The 23,492-nt window shown below is 43.2% G+C and overlaps 1 protein-coding gene across 1 annotated transcript in view; it reads right to left on the reverse strand.

Moving 5' to 3' along the window:
• Window positions 1–17,146, reverse strand: part of SEC24C (SEC24 family member C) — a 19,911-nt gene extending 2,765 nt beyond the window's left edge. Inside the window, exons 1-14 of the mRNA XM_006887565.1 lie at window positions 16,972–17,146; window positions 14,317–14,434; window positions 8,789–8,964; window positions 8,218–8,586; window positions 7,769–7,905; window positions 4,722–4,833; window positions 4,364–4,491; window positions 3,141–3,279; window positions 2,807–2,922; window positions 2,480–2,604; window positions 2,151–2,342; window positions 1,842–1,935; window positions 1,346–1,462; window positions 4–93 (exon numbers count right to left, since the gene is read on the reverse strand). Coding sequence (XP_006887627.1) covers window positions 4–93; window positions 1,346–1,462; window positions 1,842–1,935; window positions 2,151–2,342; window positions 2,480–2,604; window positions 2,807–2,922; window positions 3,141–3,279; window positions 4,364–4,491; window positions 4,722–4,833; window positions 7,769–7,905; window positions 8,218–8,586; window positions 8,789–8,964; window positions 14,317–14,434; window positions 16,972–17,146 — 2,088 coding nt within the window. The remainder of the gene's footprint in view (window positions 1–3; window positions 94–1,345; window positions 1,463–1,841; window positions 1,936–2,150; window positions 2,343–2,479; window positions 2,605–2,806; window positions 2,923–3,140; window positions 3,280–4,363; window positions 4,492–4,721; window positions 4,834–7,768; window positions 7,906–8,217; window positions 8,587–8,788; window positions 8,965–14,316; window positions 14,435–16,971) is intronic.
• Window positions 17,147–23,492: the final 6,346 nt, after the last annotated feature.

Genomic DNA, 23,492 nt, shown 5'->3' on the forward strand with positions numbered 1-23,492 from the left:
GTTAGGGAAGAGGAAGAGGTCTACACAGCAGCCCTGGGCCACACACTCTTTGGCCAGCGTCTGATAGGCACCTGTCTGAGGCTGGAACAGAGTCTGAGAGGAATAAAAGAAAATGTTCAAATATCTCAGCTCCACCTATTTGAGAACTGTACATAGTCATCCCTCAGCACCCACAGGGGACTGGTTCTAGGACCCCTGCAAATGCCAAAATCCAAAGATGCACAAGTTCCTCACAGAAAATGTAGTATTTGCATATACCCTACATATATCTGCTTGTCTACTTTTAATTCCTAATTGTATGTAAACTTATGTTTATAGCAGCATTACTAATAACAGCAAGAAAATGGAAGCAGCCCAGGAGGGACAATCTCCTCCTGTACCAGTCAGATACGATTTGATGACACACACAAACAAAAAAGAAAAAAGAAAACGGAAGCAGCCTAAATGCCCATTAACAAACCAATTAGTGGAGAAATTGTTACATTCACACAATAGAACACCATGCAACACTAAGAGGAACGATTTCATAAAATAATATATATAACTTGGGAGAGATTACCATTTTGCTGTGTGAAATATTTCAGTCATGTAAGGATAAATATTGCATAAGGCCACTATTATAAAAATAGGAAGATAATGGAATAAGATGTGTATGAATATTCAAAAGGGAAAGAAAAGGAGAACAGCTAAAGGGGGAGAGGGAAAAATCACTGGGATAGCAGAAGTAATGGTAAAGTAAAGGTGAAGTAATGGGAAAGGTTGAATGGGAGCTTGAAAGATGGGGTGATAATAGGCACAGAACAATGGTTAATTAATGATATAAAATAGAATGTATATCAATGACTTTATAAAAAACAAAGTACATGTACAAAACACGATGTATAAGGAGGAGTATAGGCAAACAAACAAAAAAATACCTAATATGAATGCTTTGTAAACATATTCTCTTAGCCTGTGAGGGACTGCTTTGGTCATTTAATTTGTGTGTGTGTGTGTGTGTGTGTGTGTGTATAAATAATGCATTTAATCTGTGATTGATTGATTGAATCCACAGATCTATGTCCAACAGATATGGGACCAGCAGATGCAAAGGACCAACTATGTAACCATGGACATTCTTGTAAGATTCAGTCCTGCCAGACGTCTGCAGTGGTTTACAAAGGGCACTGGGGATGAGCCATAGAGGTGTGAGCAAGGAGGACAACTGGTAGTCACAAATGTGACATGTGAAATGACAGAGCTTCTTGTCCCAGTTCCCTTCAAAATAGGCAGGGATGTGGCAATGTGAAGAGTCACCACCCTCCCCTATAATGGATTCATTCTCCCCTACTTTCCAATGCCACACCTTCTCCTTGTCTGTGTTGATCAGCTTCCTGTCATCCCTGTTCTTCAATTTTCCTGGTGCCTCTGCAATGGGCAGGGATGTGTGGAACAGAAACAGCTTCCCTGCACATTCAGCAGCCTAGGAATGAAGAGAAGACTACTCACACATTTTTTAATTTAATCCAGTCCACAGCCATCAAGTCAGTTTTGACTCATAACAAACCTACAGAACAGAACTGCCCTGCAGGGCTTCCAAGAAGCAGATGGCCTTGTTTCTTCCATGAAGCTCTGAGGAGTTTGCTGATCTTTAGCTTAGCAGTCAAACCACTGTACCACCAGGGCTCCGATCTTTTCCTTTACTCTTCCAATATTCATTTAGCTCTTCATTTCAGAGCCCACTAGGTCAAACAGCTGACTCAATGGACAGTCATCAATCACTGAAGAAACCGGGGTCACACCAGTGGGTAAATGATCTGAGCAAAGTGAGGTGGGGACGCTGCCGGGGTATCCAGCCTTACCTTCAGAGCCTCCATTCCAGCCTGGATAACTGGAGCAAATACTGTCTCTGTCTCTCTTGTGTCTGCAAACATTTCTGGAATCTGGTCCAAGAGGCTGAAGAGGTTAAAAGAATTCAAAATTGCCATCTAGATTCCAGATTCCTTACTTTTCAATTCCCTGAAGAGTCACTTGGCCCCTCAATTCTGAAAACACTTGAAAGCCTCAGCTCCTATTCACTTCCTGAGCCCTCTGGTTCAACTCCCTAGCCTTCTGAAGTTGTACCCAATGTACCTTCTCTTTGGTACCCTCACCCTCAATCTAGCTCTTACCTGGTGATGACTGTCCGGGACTCATTGACATTGACCAGGAAGCCATCCAGGAGTGGTACAAACATGTCAGCCACATCAGACACGACCATCATCTGTGGCTGAGCCAATGAACTCTTCACATTGTAGAAATGGAGCACCTTATTGTAGGTGACAAATCCAACCCGGATTGCAGACTCTTCTGCCCCGCCCTCCCTGTAAAGAGGACATTGTTACCCAGTCTTGCCACCCTTACCACCACCCACCACTTCATGACATCAGGGCTTCATCTTCTTAGTCAAACCAAACACTCCAAAAATACCCAAAGGAAGCACCTCAACTATGTAACTGACCTAGGCAGAAAGTCCAACAGGGTCTTGAGCTCCTCACAGAGGAGTCTGACAAGACCACTCCTGATGGCATTGTAGGAGACATCAATCATGAAGATGAAGGCAGGAGGACTGGGAAACTTATTATTCTGCAAAGGAAGGCAATATTCAAGGCGGGGAAGAGGAGTACTAGTAAAGATAGCAATTAACTAGAGATTAACTATCAACTGACTTCAGCATCAAAGTGGATGGGAAAGGGAGGGGGAAGGGGAAGGAAATGACAACAGCAAGTCTTAGCTGTCACATTAACCTCTATCTGCTGCTCCTCCCCATGCTACTACCTTCCCTCACCTTGCAATAATCTACAGTAGCCAAGAATTCGTAAGAGCCCAGAGAGAGCTCAGGACGGTCATAAGCATCCACACGTTTGCCTGTATGATCCAGATGTTGAAAATACTGGGGGGGAACTGTAAGGAATACAGCACTGTGTTAGTCAAAGGTCCACACCCAAGCTAAGTTAATTCTGACTCTGACTGGCTTACTCTACTGTCTCCACTCCCACTGTGTGACCAACTTTGCCAACTCCTAAAAAAATGAACCCTTACCTATCTAACTAGAAAAAGAACAATGAAGATGCAATAAAGACCTCCCTCTTCACTCCCAAAGCCCATTCTTTTTAACATACCATCATTGATACAGCTGCAAAAGCAGCACTGGAAACGCCTCCCTCCCTCAATGAACTGCATAAAGGGACACATGTACGCTTTGCAGCGATTGCAGCGCAAAGGCCCAGATTCCCCGTGATCCACGACATACGGTGAAGCCTAAGGAGCAAAGGGGAAAGGGCTCAAACATTGAGTGTAAGCTGCAATGGGTTCAGACAGGAAGTAGCCTGGCGGGAAAAGGGGCATGGCTCAGATACTCTGCCTTGGGGAGAAGATGGCATATCATAGTGAACGATGATGAGGACAAGTAATAAGGTCACAGGGAAATGTCCCTAAAAGTCAAAAGTCTGGAAGTTCTTTTCCCTACTCCCCATCCCTAGAATTGCATTTCTCTTTGAAAGAGAAGATAGATTAAGACTCTGGCTATACCACACCAGGGGCTGCCATAGACATGTGAAGACAAAACCGAAGATACCCAAGATTCTTGGTTCTGGCCCTGTTTCCAGTCCCCTTCACTCTTATCCTAGAGATCTTGACTCTTATTTCCTTCCCTAACCAAGAGTCTGTGATACCTGTTCTGCCCCATCCTTGAGTTTCTATGGCAACTACTGATGCCTGCGGTAGATGTCACCCTAGAGATGACAGATTAATAGCCAGCCACAGTTGTCCAACCATTCCCACTGGGATACAGTAAGAGAGAACAAGAGAAAATACAAAGTAAAATAGAAAGAGAAGCAGGATATAACAGGGTCTTGCCTTTCCATTATCAAGGATTCCATCCTAAGTTAGATAAGCTAAGCATGAACATAACTGCTGCCTACCTCTCTCTTCTCATGCTAATTTCAGGTGCTGGGGTTATAAAGGAGGAACTATTGAATTGTCATCTGTTTTCCACATATGCTAACCTAACATCCCTAACCGACCTGGAATGACAGCATACAAGAAAAAAAAACCAGAACACATTTCTAATCATCTGGAGAGAATTATTCTGAGAACCTCTGGCATGCCAACTGTCTGTCCCGCAACCCCACCCCAGACTGGTCCCTACTCCAACCCATTAATACTTCTGGCTGTTGCTTTCATCTCTACTAACTCCACCAGATGGATACCCTGGGATAGAAATTACTGAAGAAACCTTCTCCTGCCAAGTATAATTTCTTCCACTGTGAGAGCCAGGACAGCACCTAGAAAGAAGCCTTATTCTCCCCTCACTTCAATTATATTCTAATCCCTTCTGACTCACCTCTTCTGGGGGCAGCCTTGCCAAAGGCTTGATGACAGCTGCCAGGGGCACCTGAGCCTGCTTAGCCATGTCAGATGTGCATGGGATATTATAGGATGTGCACCGGATGTATCGAGGACTTGCATTTCCTTTTTGGAAGGCAGAAAACCTTAGTCAGATGACAGAATCCCCAAGACACCACCCTTCCACTGTTGACCCACTCCATCACTCCAACAAATGCTATAGCTGATGGTGCTCTTGACCCTACCCCACAGACCAATGGAGGACTGGTCTCTGGTTAAAGACTGCCTAAAGCCCCATCATCAGTAAGCAGATAGCTCAGAACAAAAGCCTCCACAGGAGATGATGTCCTTCTTACCTTGGTCTTTCACCTGAAAGTTGGTGGTGACTAAGGGTGGCATCTGGCCCCGGACTCCAGTAACAAATGGCTCTGAACCCCGGTTGTTCCTATCATCCTCAATGACCTGAATCTGCAGAGAAGAAGTGATGTGAATGTGGGTGACAGGAGGAAAAAAAAAGTCAACTCCCAGGACAAAGAAAGACTGGAGCTGCAGCAGAGAATCAAGTAACTTGCCAAGGAACATCTCATGCCCCAGGCTGGCTCTCCTTTTAGAGAGCACATGAAATACTACAATACCAGTCTTTCACTCCAGAGCCAGCAGCAAAATGCTGGGCAGGCAACACTGAGCATGAACTGCAACCCCTAGTCAATGATAATCACCCTCGTGCTGCCCTCCACTCCAGAAAACTCCAGCCCTAGTCACAAACTTTTCAACATGGTTAGACTCCATTCCCCTCCCTCCCCACTCCTCCTCCCCTCCTTTCCCGAAAGCACAGTCCGAGTCAGAGCAGGAAAACAAACAATAACCATGTACAAATGCATCTACCTGAATGACTACACTTGATGGAAGTACAAGGAACAGGGTGAAGAGAGGATAAAACAAGAAATGACCAGGTGAAGTGAGGGAGCAGATGCTGCCTTACTTTCAGGTAAGCATCCATACATATGTATATTTGGGGAGAAGATAAACTACCCAGTCCTTGTAACCCAATTCTCATTCCCCGCATCTTGACACATCCAGTGAAGAGAGGGAAAAACAAAACATTTGTGAAGCTGGTAAATCAAATGCTTGTGCAGGCCAGTGACTTTGGGTCAGCTGCTTATTTCAAGATGGGTTTAATAAAACCAGAAAAAAGTAAAGGATGAATACTCCTCCCTTTCTCCTAACAGATAAGGTTGAAGCTTAGAAATAGTTTTAAACAGATGTTGTGGATAAGAAAGTAGCCTACACTATCCCAAATCAGAAGTCTCTGCTTCTGTAAAAAATGCTAGTTTGGGATTCCAGAAGCGTGCACTTTCAGTAGCAACCTACTCAAATGTCTCTCCACCACAGGCTGTGGACAAATCAAAACCAAAGTGGAAAGATGTACTGCTCAGTTTTGTTCTATCACAAGTCACCTGCAAGCTCCCAGAAGGGTCAGCAGGGCAAAGACTAAAGCTTATCATATCACTTGGCCTCCACCCTTAAAGTGGGGTCTTCCCCTCCCAAACTTCAACCAGCATCTTGCTATTTCTTCATTACATCATGATCTGAGGCATGCACATCCTTGTAGCTTGAAAAGCAACAGCTGAGGGCATAGGAAAAAGGGATGGAAAAAGATGGACATGGTGGGTGAAGACGAGGTCACAGGCATGCATGGATGGCACTAACATAGGGAGGACACGCACACACACACCCACCCCCTGCACTTACTGGACTAGGAATGGCATCAGGATCTATTCTGTGCCTGGTTTTCTGCTGAGGAGGCAGCTCATTGAGTTGCTTTTAGTGTTTTAATATAAAGGCAGCAGGGGAATACAGGGAGGGAGACAAAAGAACAAGAAGCAGATGTTACTTCTCTCAACCCTGATGGGTTAGATATGAACAGCTGCAGCTTAGCTCACGCTGCTGAAATCAGGCCCTCTATACATAAAATTCCAAATCTTTATGGCCCAACACAGAGGCTTTGATGGCTCAAACTACAACGTAGTAGGAAAAGGAAAGAGAGGAAACAGGAAGCAAGCAGGGATCATACAGAGAGGGGCTGACTTGGAGAAGCCTTAAAGAGGAAGGAGAGGGAAGCTCTCTCCAAAAGGTAAACTCTCCCTCTCTAGAGACCTTTTTTTTTACTTTTTATTATTTTTTGTGTGTGCACCATCAAATCGGATCTGACTGGTACAGGAGGAAATTGCCCCTCCTTCTCCAGAAGAGCATCTGGTGGATTTGAACTGCGTACCTCTGGGACTGTAGAGCAGCTTCTTGCCACTAGGCCACCAGAGCTCCTTTCTAGAGACTATTCTTAGATCGTGGAGTCTGTAGGGAGCAGTGCTGCTAACCCAAAGGTTGCATCTCTCTGGTAGTTCAAATTCACCAGTAACGCCACAGGACAAAGATGGACAACTTCTTCCTGTGTGATTTATAGCCCTGGAAACCCACTGGAGGATCAGCTGTGAGGTGGTTCCAATTTGACGGTAATAAGAGAGGGAGAGACTATCCACGTGCTGAAAAAAGGCTCCCTTCACATCCAACCTGGCTCTCCTCACTGCAGGAGAGGAAAGGAAGGTAAAGACTGCTTAATCCAGAGCTGTCCTTAGCCAGTGGGCTCCCTTACCCAAAGGAAGAGGGAAAAGAACAGAATGAAATATGAAAATGGCTAAGCATGGGAAAGTAACTGACATAGCAAATGTTGTGGACAGAACTGCAGAGTAATACCCACTTAGGATTACAACCTCATTTCTTTTCTGGGTTGAAAATGTATTCCTAAGGATTTTGATGGTTCTAAGTGTGAGATTCAATTCTCTTTCTGGGAGTTTCCCAGCAGGAATTTTACACCCAAGTTATCCTTGCACTCACCCAGCAGGAGGTCAGCAACCAAAAGTATTGAGGGCTTCCTCTTAGCAGAGTGTTCAAAAGCAGTAAAAATAAACCAGTGAAGCTACTTCTCTTAACACCTAACATCACAGAATTCCCACCTGCTCTATTCCATGAAGAAGAATGCTATCCTACTACACCCAATGGGGACAAGACCTGTATCAGCCGCTATTCTACAGAAGGGCAGGAGTTACTATACATCCAATAGTAACAGAAGACAACATTCAACCAAAAGCTACTGCCACTGGTAGCCACTGCAGGACTCCTTTCCTTCTCTACCCAGCTATGGAGTATAATAATTCCCAAAAGACTTCCTGAAGCCTCAAGTTCCAATTCAAAGACCCAAAGATTACGCTCAGGTTTTGTGTCTATGCAAAGATGAATGAAATGGAAAATATAATCAGATAATTCTAGGCAAAGAGCCCTTTTAGATTGACTCACTCATCTGGTAGACACAAACCTGTGGCTGAGAAACACCTAAGCATGTACTTACAGGGCTTGGGATGGCATCAGGATCCAGGCGCTTAGGAGGCAGTGGCTGGGGAGGCCCTGGCTGGCTGCCAAAGGTGGGTGTTCCAGGGTAAGGACTTCCATAGTTGGGCTGAGGGCCCCGTACTGGTCCAAAGGAACCTGAGAGACAAAGGCACAAGACTGATGAACTCAAGATCTTTCCCTTATCTTCTCTTAAGACCTCAGGGAGATGACTAGACTTCACTCAAGGTAGAATTATGAGATAAAAATTAAGAGGTAAAAATGACTAGCAAAGCCATTTCAGGAAAAGACTCACTATCTGAATTACTGGTCTTATTAACCCCATATATTAATAATATCCTGAAACTATCCGTCCAGTTCACTACTTAGCAAGCAATTCTAAAACAAAACAAATATGTGAATAGCTGAAGACTTTGGCTTCTAGCTGAACAAACCTTTGGAAAGACTCACCATTCTGTTGCAGCTGATAGCCTGGTTGGGAGGAGTGCATAGGTAGTGGTGGTCCTGGGGGCCCAGCCATCTGCGTGCTAGGAGGCAAAGCTTGAGGAGGAGGTGAAGACACATGGTTGGGCTGGCTCACTGGGGGCCCCCCAAAACCCTGTCCAGGCAGAAGTGGACCAGTCACTGAAGGCATCCGAGGACCTCCTGAAGCTGGAGATGTAAAGCTGGGAGCCTGCGGTGGGGCAGATCGCTGGGGAGGCTGAGCCCCAGGATGACCCTGGGCCAGGTTAAGAGGAGAAGCCTGGCCCTGAGGATAGGAGCCATATAGACCAGAGTTAGGGAAACTTCCTGAGGCTGAGGCCAGTGATGCTGGTGGGCCTGGGAAGTAGAAGAGGAAGAATCCCAGTCATTCTGACTCCTTGTTCAGTAAACCACTTCCTCCTTCCCCACAAAAGGACTCTATCCTGTCCCAAGGCTCAGAGGCACATGAAGTAAAAGACAGGCAGGTACACACACCACAGCTTAATGATGCCTCCGAAAAGAAGACAACAGTAACATGTCTGTGGTCACAAGTACTCACTGTAGGCCAGCCCAGCAGGGGGCGGGGCTGGGGCTGCTGCACCACTGAGATGCATTCCTGCCAGCTGAGCAGTCACCTCTGTACTTGTCGGGGGAGGGCCGTAGGGATGAAGTACAGCTGGCTGGCTGACCATAGGGGCCAGTGGAGCTGAACCAAATGGCTGAGATCCAGGGTGCCTATGAGGAGAAACAAAGCAAAGGTTTCTTTCTGGGTCGAGGCATTCTTGAAAGCTGAAGTTTCACATCACACAAACAGCTGTATTTTACTCCCGTGTATTTGTGATTAAATTCTTGGTTATCTCCAATGTGGTTATTCATGGCAAATACTGTTTTTCACTAAACGCACTCTGCAAGCATGCCAAGAACCCCCCCATATCAAACACTATTTGTTCTGCTACATAAACTATCACCTTCTCTGTTGCAGTCCTCACGGTGCAATAGTTAGGAGCTCAGCTGCTAACTAAACAGTGTGGTTCAAACTCATGAGCTGTTTTGTGGGAGAAAGATGTAGCAGTCTGCTTCCAACAAGTCTGTGGTTGCTGTATACTGCCGAGTTGGAACCGGCCCATAGCTGACCCTCCAGTAGGTTTTCAGAGGCAGTTAATCACACAGGAAGATTACCCATCTTCCTCCTGTGGAGCAGCTGGTGGATTCATACTGTGTGCCTTTGGGATAGCTCTTTACCACTAGGCCACCAGAGTTCCCTTCCAACAAGATTACAGCCTTGGAATTCATATGGGGCAGTTCTACGCTGTTCTACAAGGCGTTATGAATCAGAATTGACTAAAAAACACCAGAACATTTTTTCTATTTTTTTTTAATGACAAACCACATCTGTTTTCTAATCTGAAACCCTCAAAAGATTTGAAGGGAAGGTGCACACAGCATAACAGCATTTAAAAGAAGGGTCAATCAAATAAACAGTTTTGATTTTTCAACTTTTGAACCAAACTATTACCACTTTATCCTGGGAAAGAGGTCAGAAAATCTGGGTGATCAGAGGATCTGGTCAGCGGAGCTTTGGCATTCTGTACTAATGTGAAAGATTACACCATCTAATTCGGCTAGGAAAGAACTACTCTTTAAAGAAACAGGACAAAGATCAGGTAGCCTTCCAGAAGGGACTATCCAGCAAAACTTTGTTCTTGGATAGCTGTGTTGCACAAGCCTATCATATCAGAAGTACATTTAAATATAAAGTCACTGCACATCACTCATATGCAATAGCACATTGTTGAACAATCTGTAACTTAGGACATTATACCTAACAGGCACCTGAGATTTCAGGGTGAATCAAATTCTTCACAATCATAGTTATACTACATCGAAACTTCCTAGCTGGTTTTGTCTTATCTAAAAAACTAGAACTCTATATATTAGCCTCAGCTTCTATTACCCATGCAGTTTAATACTTTTCATTCATTCAACTAGTATTTTCTTAGCACAATTTTCTTTCAATTATTCACTTTTTAGATCATGTCAACCTCATGGTGGGGCTTCACACTTTTTGTTCTCCACAGTATCAAAAGACTGAAACCATTTATTTGTCAATGATGTAGACCCTGCCAAGTCCAAAAGTCAGGCATGGCTGTAGGACACCAAATTCTTGGCTTATTTCCTATCTCACATTGTTCCTTCTGTCTTTTGATGGCTCCTCTTTAATCCTTTTAAATGGTAAACTCCAAAGTTCAGCCTTCAATTTTATTTTTTATTCTCAATGTTTACTCTGTAAGAGATTTCACTGAGCCTCAATACTTTTTATCTGCAGCCTAAGAATTGGGTATATCCAATTAGATAGTCAACAGTTGTTTTAAATTTCCAATGTCCAAAATAAAACCCTTCATTTTACCTCCAAATGCTGCTCCATGTCAAGAGATCTCTGTTGATTCTTTATTTCTCTTCATTTTTTATTGTGAACTGAATGAAAATTTACAAAGCAAACTTAACTCATACATGTATGTCCTGACAGTGATTACAATCTACACATTAAATAAGCACACTTCCTACTTCATTTCTGTGTTTACCATTTCCATGTGGTCTTCTTTACTATGCTTTTCTGCCTTTTAAGCTTTATCCTCAGGTAAATTCTGTCCTGTTAATCATGTATAGTTGGTTATTCTAAGGGGTGCATTCCTCCCTGATGTAACTGATAACTTTATAGGTCTACTGTTTAGCTCAGAGTTGAGTCACAGGGAGATTTCAGTTCCAAGCTTGTAAGGGTCATTGTGTTAGGGATTCCACCAGCCCTTAATACGGATTACACCCACCCCACCCCACCCCCAAAAAAATCATCATCACTGGACTAATAGACAACATCATGATAGAAGGGAAAGATTGAAGTGATCAATTACTTCATCCTACTTGGGTCCACAATCAACATTCTTGGTAACAATAGTCAAGAAATCAAAAGAAACATTTCAGTGAAAAAAATCTGCTGTCAAGGACCTTGTCAAAGTGCTAAAGAGCAACGATGTCAGCTAAAGGCTAAGGTTCACCTGATTTAAGCCAGGGTCTTTTCATTTACTTGTTATGCATCTGAAAGTTGGACAAGGACTAACCCCAGCAAAAAAAGAATCAGTGCCTTTGAGTTGTGTTGATGGAGAAGAATACTGAATATCCCACTGACTGCCAAAATACAAGAATGTTTTGGAGAAAGTGCAATCAGGGTGCTCTTTAAGAGAGAAAGATGGTGAAACTTCATCTCATATATTTTCAGCAGGTTGTTAGGGGTGGTCAGTCCTTGGAAAAAGACATCATGCTGAGAAAGGTGGAGGGTCAGCGAAAGAGATGAAGACCCTCAACAAGATGGACTGACACAGTGACTGGAACAATGGGCTCAAATATATCAGAGATGGCTCAGGATAGGGTATGGTCAGAGCCACTGTTCATAAGATTGCTATGAATTGTAGGTGACTCGTGACACCTAACAATAACAACTATCAGGCCAGTAAAGTTTTTAATTTTTTCACTCTTCTTTGCTCTAGATGGGAAGAGACAGTAATTGAAATTTAGATGGCTATTCTTTCTCTGTTAACTCTTATCCAATTCTTTTAAGTCTGTCTTCAAAATGGCTGTCATATCTGATTATTTTTCACTTTTGCTGCAACCATTCTAAACCAACTAAAATCACCTTTTACTTAACCACTGCCAGATGTACAAGCTGGGTTTAGAAGAGGCCATGGGACTAGAGACATCATAGCCAATGTTAGATGGATCTTTGCTGAAAGCAGAGAGTAGGGGAATGTCTATCTGTGTTTGATTTACTATGCAAAGGCATTTGACTGTGTGGATCACAACAAATTGTGGCTAACCTTGAAAAGAATGAGAATAGCAGAACACTTGATTGTGCTCATCCAAAACCTACTGACAAGGAAGCAGTAATGAGAACAGAGCAGGGAAACACTGCATGGTTCAGGATCAGGAAAGGTGTGCGGCAGGGATGCATCCTATCTCCAAATCTTTTCAATCTATATGCGGAACAGATCGTCTGGGAGGCTGGACTTTATGAGGAGGAATGTGGCATCAGGATTGGAGGAAGACTCATCAACAACCTGCATTATGCAGATGACACAATCTTGCTTGCCAAAACTAAGGAGGACCTGAAGCACTTGCTGCAGAAGGTCAAGGACTGCAGCCTTCAATATGGATTGGAACTCAACATCAAGAAAAGAAAGATTCTCACCACTGGGCTGATTGGCAGCATCATGATAGATGGTAAAGAGAATGAGATTGTTAACAGAAACTTAGTTTGCTTGGCTTCACAATCAACACTCTTGGTACAAGCAACCAGGAAATGAAAAGATCAATTGTATTGGAAAAGTATGCTGTCAGGGACATCTCCAGAGTAATGAAGAGCAACGATATCAGTTTGGAGACTAGGCTGCACCTGATCCAGGTAATTACATACTATGTATCAGAAAGCTGGGCAATGACTAAGGATGACAGGAGAATTGATGTCTTTGAGCTGTGTTGTTGGGGAAGAGTATTGAATATACCATGGACTACTAAGAGAACAAACAGGTTTGTCTTGGAAAGAGTGAAACCAGGCTGCTTCTTGGAGGCAAGGATTCTGAAGCTCTGTCTGACATACTATGGGCTTATTGCAAGGAGGGACCAGTTCTTGGACAGGGATATTACATTTGGGAGGGAGGGAAGACAGAGCAAGAGAGGAAGATCCTTGATGAGCTGGACTGACTCAGTGACTGAGGTAATGGGGTAGGTGTGTCAGAGACAATAATGTTGACTCAGGATAAAGCAGGGTTCAGAGCTATTGTACACAGGGTTGCTATGAGTCATAGGTGACTTGATGGCATATAACAACAACAACAACAACAACAACATCATCATATATTTTACATTACAATGAAAAGATTGATGATCATTTCAATGAATAAATGAAAGAACAAATGGGAGGGACCATGTTACTCTATAGCTTAAAACCCTGCAATGACTTCTCATTGCTACTAAAACCAAACATAAACTTACTTTGATTTACAAGGCACTCTATCAAGCATCCTCTAGTTAACGTCTCTTTTCTCTTTCACTTTCCTCTGTTCTGGTCACACTGACCGCCTTGTTTTCCTTAATATTCCTCAAATTAGTTACTACCTCTGGGTCCCTGCAGTTGCTTTCCTTCTACCTAAGATACTGTTCCCTCACCCCTTGGCATAGCTCACTTCATTACTTCTCTGAGAGCTTCCTTGACCAGCACATATAAATCAGCTCTTTACTTCATTATCAGTCATCCTCTAGATTCTCAACCTACTTTGTTCTATGTAGATTTGTTTACTTATTATCTTTTGTGTCTTCCTCTGGAATGTAAACTTCATTAAGGCAAAGACTTACTGCTTTAACCTCAACTTCCAGAATTCTATGCAAACAACGATTTTGTAACACATGAACGAATTCTCTATATGACTTCTCAGTTTCTTAATCCAAATCCCACAATACTCCAACAAAGATGTTCTTTCCCCTATACTGAACCTTCATGAAAAGACTAGAGGTTAATTGAGCCATGCACCACCTACATTTTCACCATTTATATGCTTTTCCTTTGGGAATCTTTCCTTTCATAACTGGCCTTGCTCAAACTTAACCAGTCAGTCCTACTACTAAAATGCCTAATCTAGAGAAAATGGAAAACTCAGAAAAGATACAAATAACCCCAAGGATCCTTCTTTCTGTTTCACCTTCAAGACAAGCTCAGTAAGAGCCACAAAAATCATTGAAGAAACATGTCCAGTAGAAAACAAATAAAAAATCATAAGCAGCACAAACCCTTAATTTCCTAGAAAGAAACAACACAGGAAAGAATGCAGGACCTAAGCTGAATCAGTAAACCAGAGAGCTAGATATTAGCAGTGTCTCCAGCTTGTGGCCTGAGGGGGAGGGGGGGAAAGAAAAGGAAGAGAGGAAGGATGCAAAAAGGGATCTATAGGCAAAGGAATGAAAAGAAAATAGAGTTAGACTCTCACATATTTCTATTCCTACAGCTTCAACAGATCAGTATCACATGACTCAAGTACATACCTCTGCATCTGAACAGTGGAACTCGGCCCATTCTGCACATCTCCCTGGCCAAACTGACCATAGGCCTGTGCTGGTGAGGCTGGAGGTGCCCCTGAGGAAGGTGGGGCTCTCGACACACCTGAGGGTAAAGGACAAAAACTAAGTGATCGGGAAATCATTTTCTCCTCCACCCTGAGTCAGGAATGCAGAGAGTCACGGCCCCTCAATCAATTCCCAGACAGCCAGTTGACAGACTCACAATCCCTTCAATGAAGGGAAAGCCTGGTCCCCTAGAGAAGGGCCTCACTACACTTCTGAAAATGGAAACGCTTAATCTTTCTCTCAGTCTTCCCCAAAGTGACCTATGGTCTTTTACTAGGGTGACTATGTACTGGGGTTGAAAAATAATTATCCTTTCTAGGGATTACCAAACACTAGTAATGTGACTAGTAAATGACACTAATCCCAGGAGACCCAAAGCATTACTGTGGTCCACCAGTCGGAGAAGGAGTTATGGAGGTCAGGTGATCAGTGAGTTTTAGCTCAAGTCCATCTCACAGTGGGCACAATGGGTACCCAAATCCATCTTGTTGTTATTCCCCTGGAATGTACAACAAGAATAAATATACTCAGCAACTGATAAGCCTTCAATGGTCCAATACCACACTTTTTTGGAGTAAAAGGAGACCATCAACACAGAACTTCAGCTACAGTAGTATTATGAACTAGAATTCCCAGTCAGAGAGCCTCCACCCTCTGAGACCATCACAAGGATCAGGGCCTCTAGGTGATCACCTGCCCACTCAATTCAAGATAGTCTGATATTCCTCAGCCGGACAAAAAGTTAGTTATTGTAAGGAAAAGACTACTCCAGAACTCAAGAGTGTTGAAACACATGTAATATATTGAGCTAGGTATTAAAGGCCATCTCTACACGGGCCGACCATTCTATTATCGTCTTTATACATGGTAGTTATTTTAATCACATCATATTCATCTACTTCCAAGTGAGGAGGCCCCAGTGCATCACTTGGGAAAGTGTGTCCCAGAGTCTAGAGAGCGAGTGAGTCTCTGCTCACAAGTTCAATAATGACAGCTGGCTGGCCCTCCTGTACCAACCAGTCTTCTCGCAAAAGCTCTACTCCATCCTTTGTTCAAAAGCTGTACTCATCCAACATTTCCACTCATCAGAGCATCTATGAAGGGGTTCTACTATGACAAACATCCCTCCTGCAAACTATCCCTAACCATCCTTTCCATATAAAATGCAGAAAGAAAAATTATTTGTTACTTGGAACCATTACTTTTGAAATGTCTCCCATCTGTCTAACTTCACCATAAGGAAATGTTAGACCTCTACAAACCTATGTTCTATCTTTTGTACTGTCAAACAATTTTTATTTAGTTCAGCCCTCTGTAGAAACAGGTATCATAGAACCTGCGTAGATGAACATGCTTAATCTGAGCATGCTTACGAGCCATGATAGAACCAGTGTTTTCCTTTTAATAACAAAGCTGCGTCTTGAAACAATGCCAAATTCCATGTTGCTAAGCCAGGAGTTGGCTTATCAACCAGAGGTGGACTCTGTCCTGCCAAAGTGTCAACCCAGTATAAAGCTTTTCTATAGACCTGAGATCTAATCTCGCCACTTCAAAAATGATTATTTCAAAATTTTAATTAAAATTCTAGATGCTCCGCTGAAGAAGGAGGGAAAATCTCTTTCTGTGCCAGTCGGATACGATTCAATGGTACACAACAAGAAAAAGGAAAAGAAAAAAGTCACAAAAGACCCCCAAACAAAACTGTAATTAAAATAGTAATTCTTCACTGATTTTTCAAATCTTACCTAGCCAGTCATGATATCTTGATATCTGGTTATTTCCGTATTTCTTTATGAAATTTTCTCTTTTAATAATAGTCTGGTACACTCTAATAAGCCTAATAACTAAAAATCCTCTACAACTATTCTTTCAAGAAGCCCTTCTGAGTAATCTGCAGAGTACCAGGTGTCCTTGCCTTGAAGAAGTAATATAAAAGCCAAACACTGATTCTATGGCAGCACCAAATTAGTCTTCTTTTATTGCTTGATATAACAGGGCATCTAAGAAGCAGCGGAAACTCAAGCAAAAAAAGAAAGTTATCAGCAGAAAGATAGGAGAAACAAAAAATTTAAAAAATCAGGCACACATACAGTATACTTTTTTCCATGAAACAGCATCCCTATGTTCAAGTTATTTACAGAAACATCTGTCCACTAAGAGGCATTCTCAATATATACTAGGAGCAAGTGATTTCAAGAAGACTTTAGAATAAGAAAGATTCAATCCTGGCTATAGTATTTGGAGGAGCTGTGATCACAACTCTTCCATCTAGCTTTGAACACCACTGCCAGATAAGGCTTAATCTCAGGGTAATGCCCATAGGAAGTAAGCTTCTACTGAATCAGGAAGGCATGGTTTCACTAAATGCCTTAACCCTTAGCCAGAAACAGTCACTCTATGGCAAAAACAGAGCAGGGCAGACTGTCCACAAAGATCTTGATGACAGAGAACCAGATTAATGTTCTTCAATCCCAGTTACTACAACTCTTTAGCATTTTAGCTAAGTAGTACAATCTAACCTTACAACTGCTGATTCCCTCTCCCACAGCTCAAAGTAAATTTAGAAATACATACCTGGGGGAGGTGTTTGCTGATAGCCTGGTACTGGGCCATTGTATGAAGCTCCATAAGGGGTGGGGGACATTGTGGACCCTGGCTGCCCACCATAGCTGGACTGAGGATATCCTGGGTAAACAGGCTGGGACTGCCCATATGGTGGCATAGGAGGAGCTGACTGGTTGACGTTCATTATGAGAGCATCCCCAGCACAATGGCACCTATTAAAAATGAGAAAAGAAACTTGTCGAAACTTTTTAAAGAGAAAGCAACTATTTGGAGGTAAAATGTAAAGATTGATTTTTATCAAAAAGACAGTCAAACCACCACAGAGGCCCAGTCTTGGGTTCTCAGTGCAATGCCCTACAGAATAGTCACCAGAGTCCATGTTACGACGAAGAGGGTACACATTTCAACTTCAAATAAGCCCACCGGAATGGAGAAGCAATGTCCATTTCCCTGTTGTACAGTTTATACTGTACAGCCACATAAGCAGTCCTGAGGCAGATGACCACTGTGACATTACAGGGAAATTAAACAATGTTCCTACTTTCCATTCATTCAGCCTAGCATTCCTCAGAGTACCATGTATTGTGCCCATCTTCTTTAAATGCCAGGACACACTGTCTAAAACAGACTGGTGTAATTCTTTCTTCTTCAAACGAAAAATTTCAGAGTAACTAATGATGCTTGGAAAGATGAAGGGTCAGCAAGAGAGGAAGATGCTTAACAAGATGGACTGACACTGTGACTTTAGCAATGGACTGTAGTGTCTCAGAGATGGTGAGGATGGCAGGTTTTAGGTTGGCTAGTCAACGGCACCTAACAATAACAATGAGAGAAGTTAAAAAAGTAACATTCTTCAGCTAAAGACTAATAATCCAAATGCTACTCCATTTCTAGCTTCCCTATCAAACCCTCAATGTAAAGGACTTTTGAAAACTCAAGCAAGTTTAGTGTAGAACGGGCACAAAAATTTCTTCACAACCTATGGGATCAATGACAAAGTTATAGCTCATTAAAGAGATCCTTCATCTTATACTTCAAGCAGAGCTGTTGTTATTAGTTGCCATCCCGTCATCTGGATTCAAGGCATACTCATGTGCAATGTATGAAACGCCTTCTGGGGCACTTCTCAAGCTCTGTTTCTGCTCTCCTTAAATAGCTGTCATGTATCCAGGCCACCTCTAGAATTATTAGTCTCGCCCTGAGATAAGGGGAATGAATTTGGGAGTCTTACCAAAGTTCTTCCAAGCAAGGGAATCAGTCTACACTAAACAGTCTCATGACTCCCAACTATCCAACAGTCCAGAACCCCTTTGCTAGGAGGAGTCACCTTCACCATAGAAAAGCAGAGCTGCGTCTCAATGAAATCTCCTTAGATTCAAAGCCTTCTGAGGATCTGTTCTTCCAAATTCTGGACCGCGCACAGGTAACTGACACTGAGTTTGACAGAAGCTTCCCTTAGAGGAAGTGGGGTGACGTTGTGGGCAATGAATACAGTTTTCTCCAGCAGATAAAAGGTCGAAGCTCAGATAAGGCTCAGGTTTTGAATAAACCAACTCCTACTTTCCCCAAACCAACTCCTCTTTCCCCAAACACACCCTAGCGTTTACAGTCAAGATCAAATCTCTACTCCATTCTGAAAGCAGTCAAGGATGACAACCCAAGGGGGCGGGGTAGCCCTCCTAGAACTCTGGAAATAGTCGAACTGTGGTTGTGGAGGAGGGGAGCACAAGAAATCAATACCAAAGGGCTTGGTCTCCGACCAGCTTCCCCGACCACGAAGAGAGCGCACACTGATTCATTAAACACAGAGATCGGGCGTCCCGCGCGCCCTTCAACAAGCTGGGGACAGGAGGCACGAGCCGAAATCTGGCTCGGGAGAAGGGAGGGTCTAGGACGGATCCTAGGTTGCGGATGCGTGAGGTGAGGGACTCTCCCCACGCCCCGCCCCAGACTGCTTCCTTCTTTCTGAGACAGGACCTCGATCTGGCCATTAATACCTCGGCCTCTTTCCTGCTTTTCTACACACCAACCCTCCCGATGCCACTCCTCACCCGGCTCCAGATCCAGGTTCGACTTCGTTCCTAACGTCAAGACTCCCAGGCTCCACTTCCGGTTCCGAGGAGGCCGTGGCGTCGGCCCCGGAAGTCCCGCCCCCACGCTGGCGAGCTGTTTCGCTCCTTTTGCCACGTCTGCACAGGCATGTGCTGAGGAACCCGGATGGTGCACATGCGCCCTTCTATCATGGCTGCTGCCTAGAGACTGCCGGTTTTTACTTATTTCAGTTTGTTTATTTCTTTATTTTCAGATGTAATGGTATTTTATAGCCCCACTGGATGAAATGCGATTGAGAAGACTGGGCCGGACCATCCTTGGGGACACCGTTTTTATGTGCTTGTTTTGTATTAGTATTTTCTGCGCTAAGTTATTTTGTTTGGACTTCCTGCTGACCTCTGACCCCATGCCCCAGATTTTCGTTTTTCGCAGTTGCTTTTACCCTTAACTTTTGCTACTCGTGTAATTTGTTTACTGTATGGTTGCAAAGAATATTAATGCTACAGTGTGTTGAAATTCTGCCTCAGCAGTTTGCTGGCGATGGCAGTTGTCTTAATTTCTCTGAATTTACTTTTTCTGTAAAGTGGGACTAATAATGTTCGATGCTGTCCTGTCGTCTACGACTTTGACCCTAATAGGTCGTAACCTTGCTCTATCATGCAAGATCCTCACGAATTCTGTCATGCTCAAGCCCGTTGTGGAAGTCACTGCATCATTCCGTGTTGTTGAGGGTCTTGCTCTCCGTTTCTGACATTTCTCAGCATGATGTCTGCCAGGATTGCTTCCTCCTGAGAACATGCCCAAAGTAGGTGAGAGGAAATTTCACCGTCCTTTCCGCTAAGGAACACTCGGGCAGCTCTTCCTTCCTGACAGATTTGTTTGTAATAATAAATGTGCTTCTGATAGCTTGTTAAGTCAGGAGACTCATAACATTGGAAAAATCTACTGTCAGGGACTTCTCAAAAGTCCTGAAGAGGAATGATGTCATTTTAAAGACTAAGATATTCCTGATTCTAGCCATCATCTTTCCAGTCATCTGCTATGCGTCTGAGAGCTGAACAGTGAATAAAGATGACAAGACTAATCAATGCCTTTGAGTTATGGTTTTGGAAAAGAGTACTGGACATCCCATGGACAGCCAAAAGAATAACAGATATGTCTTGGGGAAAGTGCAACCAGAGTATTCCTTAGAGGCAAGGATGGTAAGGTTTCATCTCACATACTTTGGAAATGTTGCTTGAAAAGGCAATTCCTCTGAAAGGGACATCATGCTTGGAAAAGTGGAGGGTCAGCGAATGAGAAGCAGCCTCTCTTTAAGATGATTGACACGGTGACTGCAGCAGCGGCCTCAAGTGTGTCAGAGATGATGACAATGGCACAGAATAGGACAGGGTTCAGAACAGGGTTGCTAAGTCATAGCATACTTGACAGCACCTAACAACCACCACCACAATAGCTTGATAAAGGCTCTGGTGCTGTAGTCCTGTGAAGGAATTGCCCTGCTAATCCGAAGACAACATCTTTGGAAAAATCTGTGCCATTTCCTCCTGTGAGACTTCCCTCCAGTGGAAACCCAGTGGAGAATCAGCTCTGAGTCAGTTCAGACTAGACTATAACAAATTGAGAAATGAATAGTTTGTTAAGGGAACTCTGGTGATCTGTTAGGTAGAGAATTGCACTGCTAATTCAAAATACTGCCTCTGATGGTTCAAATCCACTAACAGCTTTGAGGAAGTAAAATGGGTGATCACCTCTCAGCTATTTATAGCCTCAAAACCCTGTGAAGGTTCAGGTCTGAGTTGGCTCTGACTCAAAGGCAGTCAGAGGGACTAGCTTGTTAAGGGCCTCTGTAGATGAAGTTAGTGGGGAGTGGCTCTGCCAATCTAAGTCTCTCTGGTGGTTTGAATCCATCAGAGGCTCTGAGGGAGAAAGATGAGCAATCTCGTTCTATGGGAAGCCAGATTTCATACTAAATATTTGTAATAAACCTGCTACTTCAGGTTATGAGGGAGGCTGAGACAAGCTGGAATTCAACCTGAAGCGTTAAGGCAAATGTTTACAGAGGTAGACAGACTAAGGCAATCTTTAAGCATTTACAGGATTCTTGCATTGTATTTGCTAACCTCTCCCTCCTGTGTGGCAGAAGGTTTTCAATAGAAAGAACTTAGTTTTGTTTGCATAGAATTATCTTTGTAATTTGCTCCCTGGCAATTTTCAGTAAAAACACAGAAGCTAAGACCAGAGCTTCAGTTTTTCTAGAACTTTTTGCCTCCTGCTTTACCTGTGTTCTCTTAAATTCTTGATGTTCTGTCTCACTATTAATACTAGTATACTTTACCCTCGATCTGCAACATTATCCCCTCAAATTTACAGCCTTGGAAACTCAATGGCACCCCACAGGAATGAGTATTCTTTCAAGAATTACATATTGGTGATCTAATGACATAGCATTAACTAATGGCATAACATAACTGAAAAATCAGAAGTTTGAATCCACTGGAAAGTCACCGTGAGACAGAAACAAACAGAAGTGGATTTGCTTTAATAACTTGTTGACAGAACCCTACTGCTATATTGGGCCACCAATCCAAAGATCCAGAGTTAGAATCCACCAGCCTTTTTATGTGAAAAAGATGAGGCAGTCTCTCCTTGTAAAGATTTACAGCCTCAGAAACCAATGTTGTTGTTGTTATGTGCCGTCGAGTGCGACCCTATGTACAACAGCCCTAAATTCCGCTCTGTTCTGTGCCTATCACACTGTCTCTGACACTCCCATCCCAATTATCCCAGTCACTAAATCAATCTACCTCATAGAGGGCCTTCCTCTCCTGCGCCGTCCCTCCATCCTCCCAAGCATGATGTCCCTCTCTAAGGACCGGTCTCTCGTCACAACATGTCCAAAGTAAGTTAGACGGAGCCTCAAAATCCTTGCCTCCAAGGAGCCACCCGGTTTAACCCTCTCCAGGACAAATCTGTTTGTTTTCCTAGCAGTCCATGGTATTCTCAATACTCTCTGCAACAGGCGCTTCAGGTCCTCCTCAGTTTCAGCAAGCAGGTAGAGGTTGTTATAAGTCAGTATTCATTCCAAGGAAGTAGGCTTGGTTTCACAGGTTGGTTTTTTTGTTTGTTTTGGCACAGTTTGGTGGGGAAATGTAGTTCATTTCTTTAAACTGCTCAGCTCCACAATATGTCACATAACGCAAGTCCAGAGCTCTCTGCCAGGCACAGATGATCTCTGCTCTCAGAATTTACACTTAATTTGTGGCAAGGCCCAGGATTCTTGCCATAATTACTAGTATTCAGTATATTGGAAGCAGGAGTGGCATCCGCTTCCTAAACATGCCTCTAGAAACTCTGTGAACTTTGGTAAGTGTCAATGGTTATAGAAAAGCTTCAGGCCTATTGTTCATAGGTTTACTATGAGTCGTGCTCAACTAGAAGGCAATTAACAACAACATAATGGATGAAGGTGCCTGTAGAAACTTGGACTGTTAACCCAAAGGCTACATGTCTGCAGCTCTTCCAGGCACCACAGGAGAAAGATGGGCAGAAATCTCCTGTTAAGATTTACTGCCTCAGAAACCTGGTGGAGGGCTGCTGCGAGTCAGAACTGACTCCAAGGAAGTGAGGTTTTAATAATGGATAAAGGAGCCCTGGTTGTGCTGTAGTAAATGGCCAGTAGTTCACACTGACCAGCTCCACATTAAATGAAACAATCTGCTTTGCCAAAGATATACAGCTTTAGAAATTCAATCAGTGGTTTCACTGTGTCAGTGGGGATTAAAATGTATTGAATACTTGCATTATTATAATGAATAATAATTAGTAAATAATTTGTAGGGAATTCCCCCCCCCATGTACATGACTTCCTTTACTTTTTAGAACTATTTATATGTTTAATAATCACTTTTTGAGAACTGTTGTATGCCGAGCCATTTTCTGGGTGCTGGGGAAACAGTCATGAGCAAAACAAAATCCTTGTTCTCCTGTTGTTGAATTCACTACTGTTGAATCAGAACTGACTCATAGCTGACCCTCAATGGAGTTTCCAAGGCTGTAAGGAGACTGCACATCTTTCTCCTCGGAAGTTGCTAGTGGATTGGAACCACCAGGGAGTTGGGATAACAGTGAAATTCGCTATGGCTTAGGCCAGAGCCTTAGACCAGAGCTCCCTACAGAAGCACAGAGTGTTTCATTAAGGAAAAACAAAAATTGCACATTTAGTCTATGCTGGAAATTTAGGCACCTAATAAAAATGGATCATTTAATATTCTGCCCAAAGCATCCTTGATTATAGCAACTCTAGGTTTGAATTTGTTCTTCAGTTTCTTGAGCTTAAGAAATGCTGAGCAAGTTTGGCCCTTTTGATTTTCCGACTCTAGCTCCTCGCACATTTCATTGTAATATTTTGTTTTGTCATTCCGAGCTGCCTTTTGGAATCTTCTGTTCAGCTCTTTAGTATCTTGAATTCTTCCTTG

This window comes from Elephantulus edwardii, unplaced genomic scaffold, assembly GCF_000299155.1.
Source record: "Elephantulus edwardii isolate Elephantulus edwardi_28Jun2011 unplaced genomic scaffold, EleEdw1.0 scaffold00058, whole genome shotgun sequence".
In the NCBI taxonomy this organism is placed as follows: domain Eukaryota; kingdom Metazoa; phylum Chordata; class Mammalia; order Macroscelidea; family Macroscelididae; genus Elephantulus; species Elephantulus edwardii.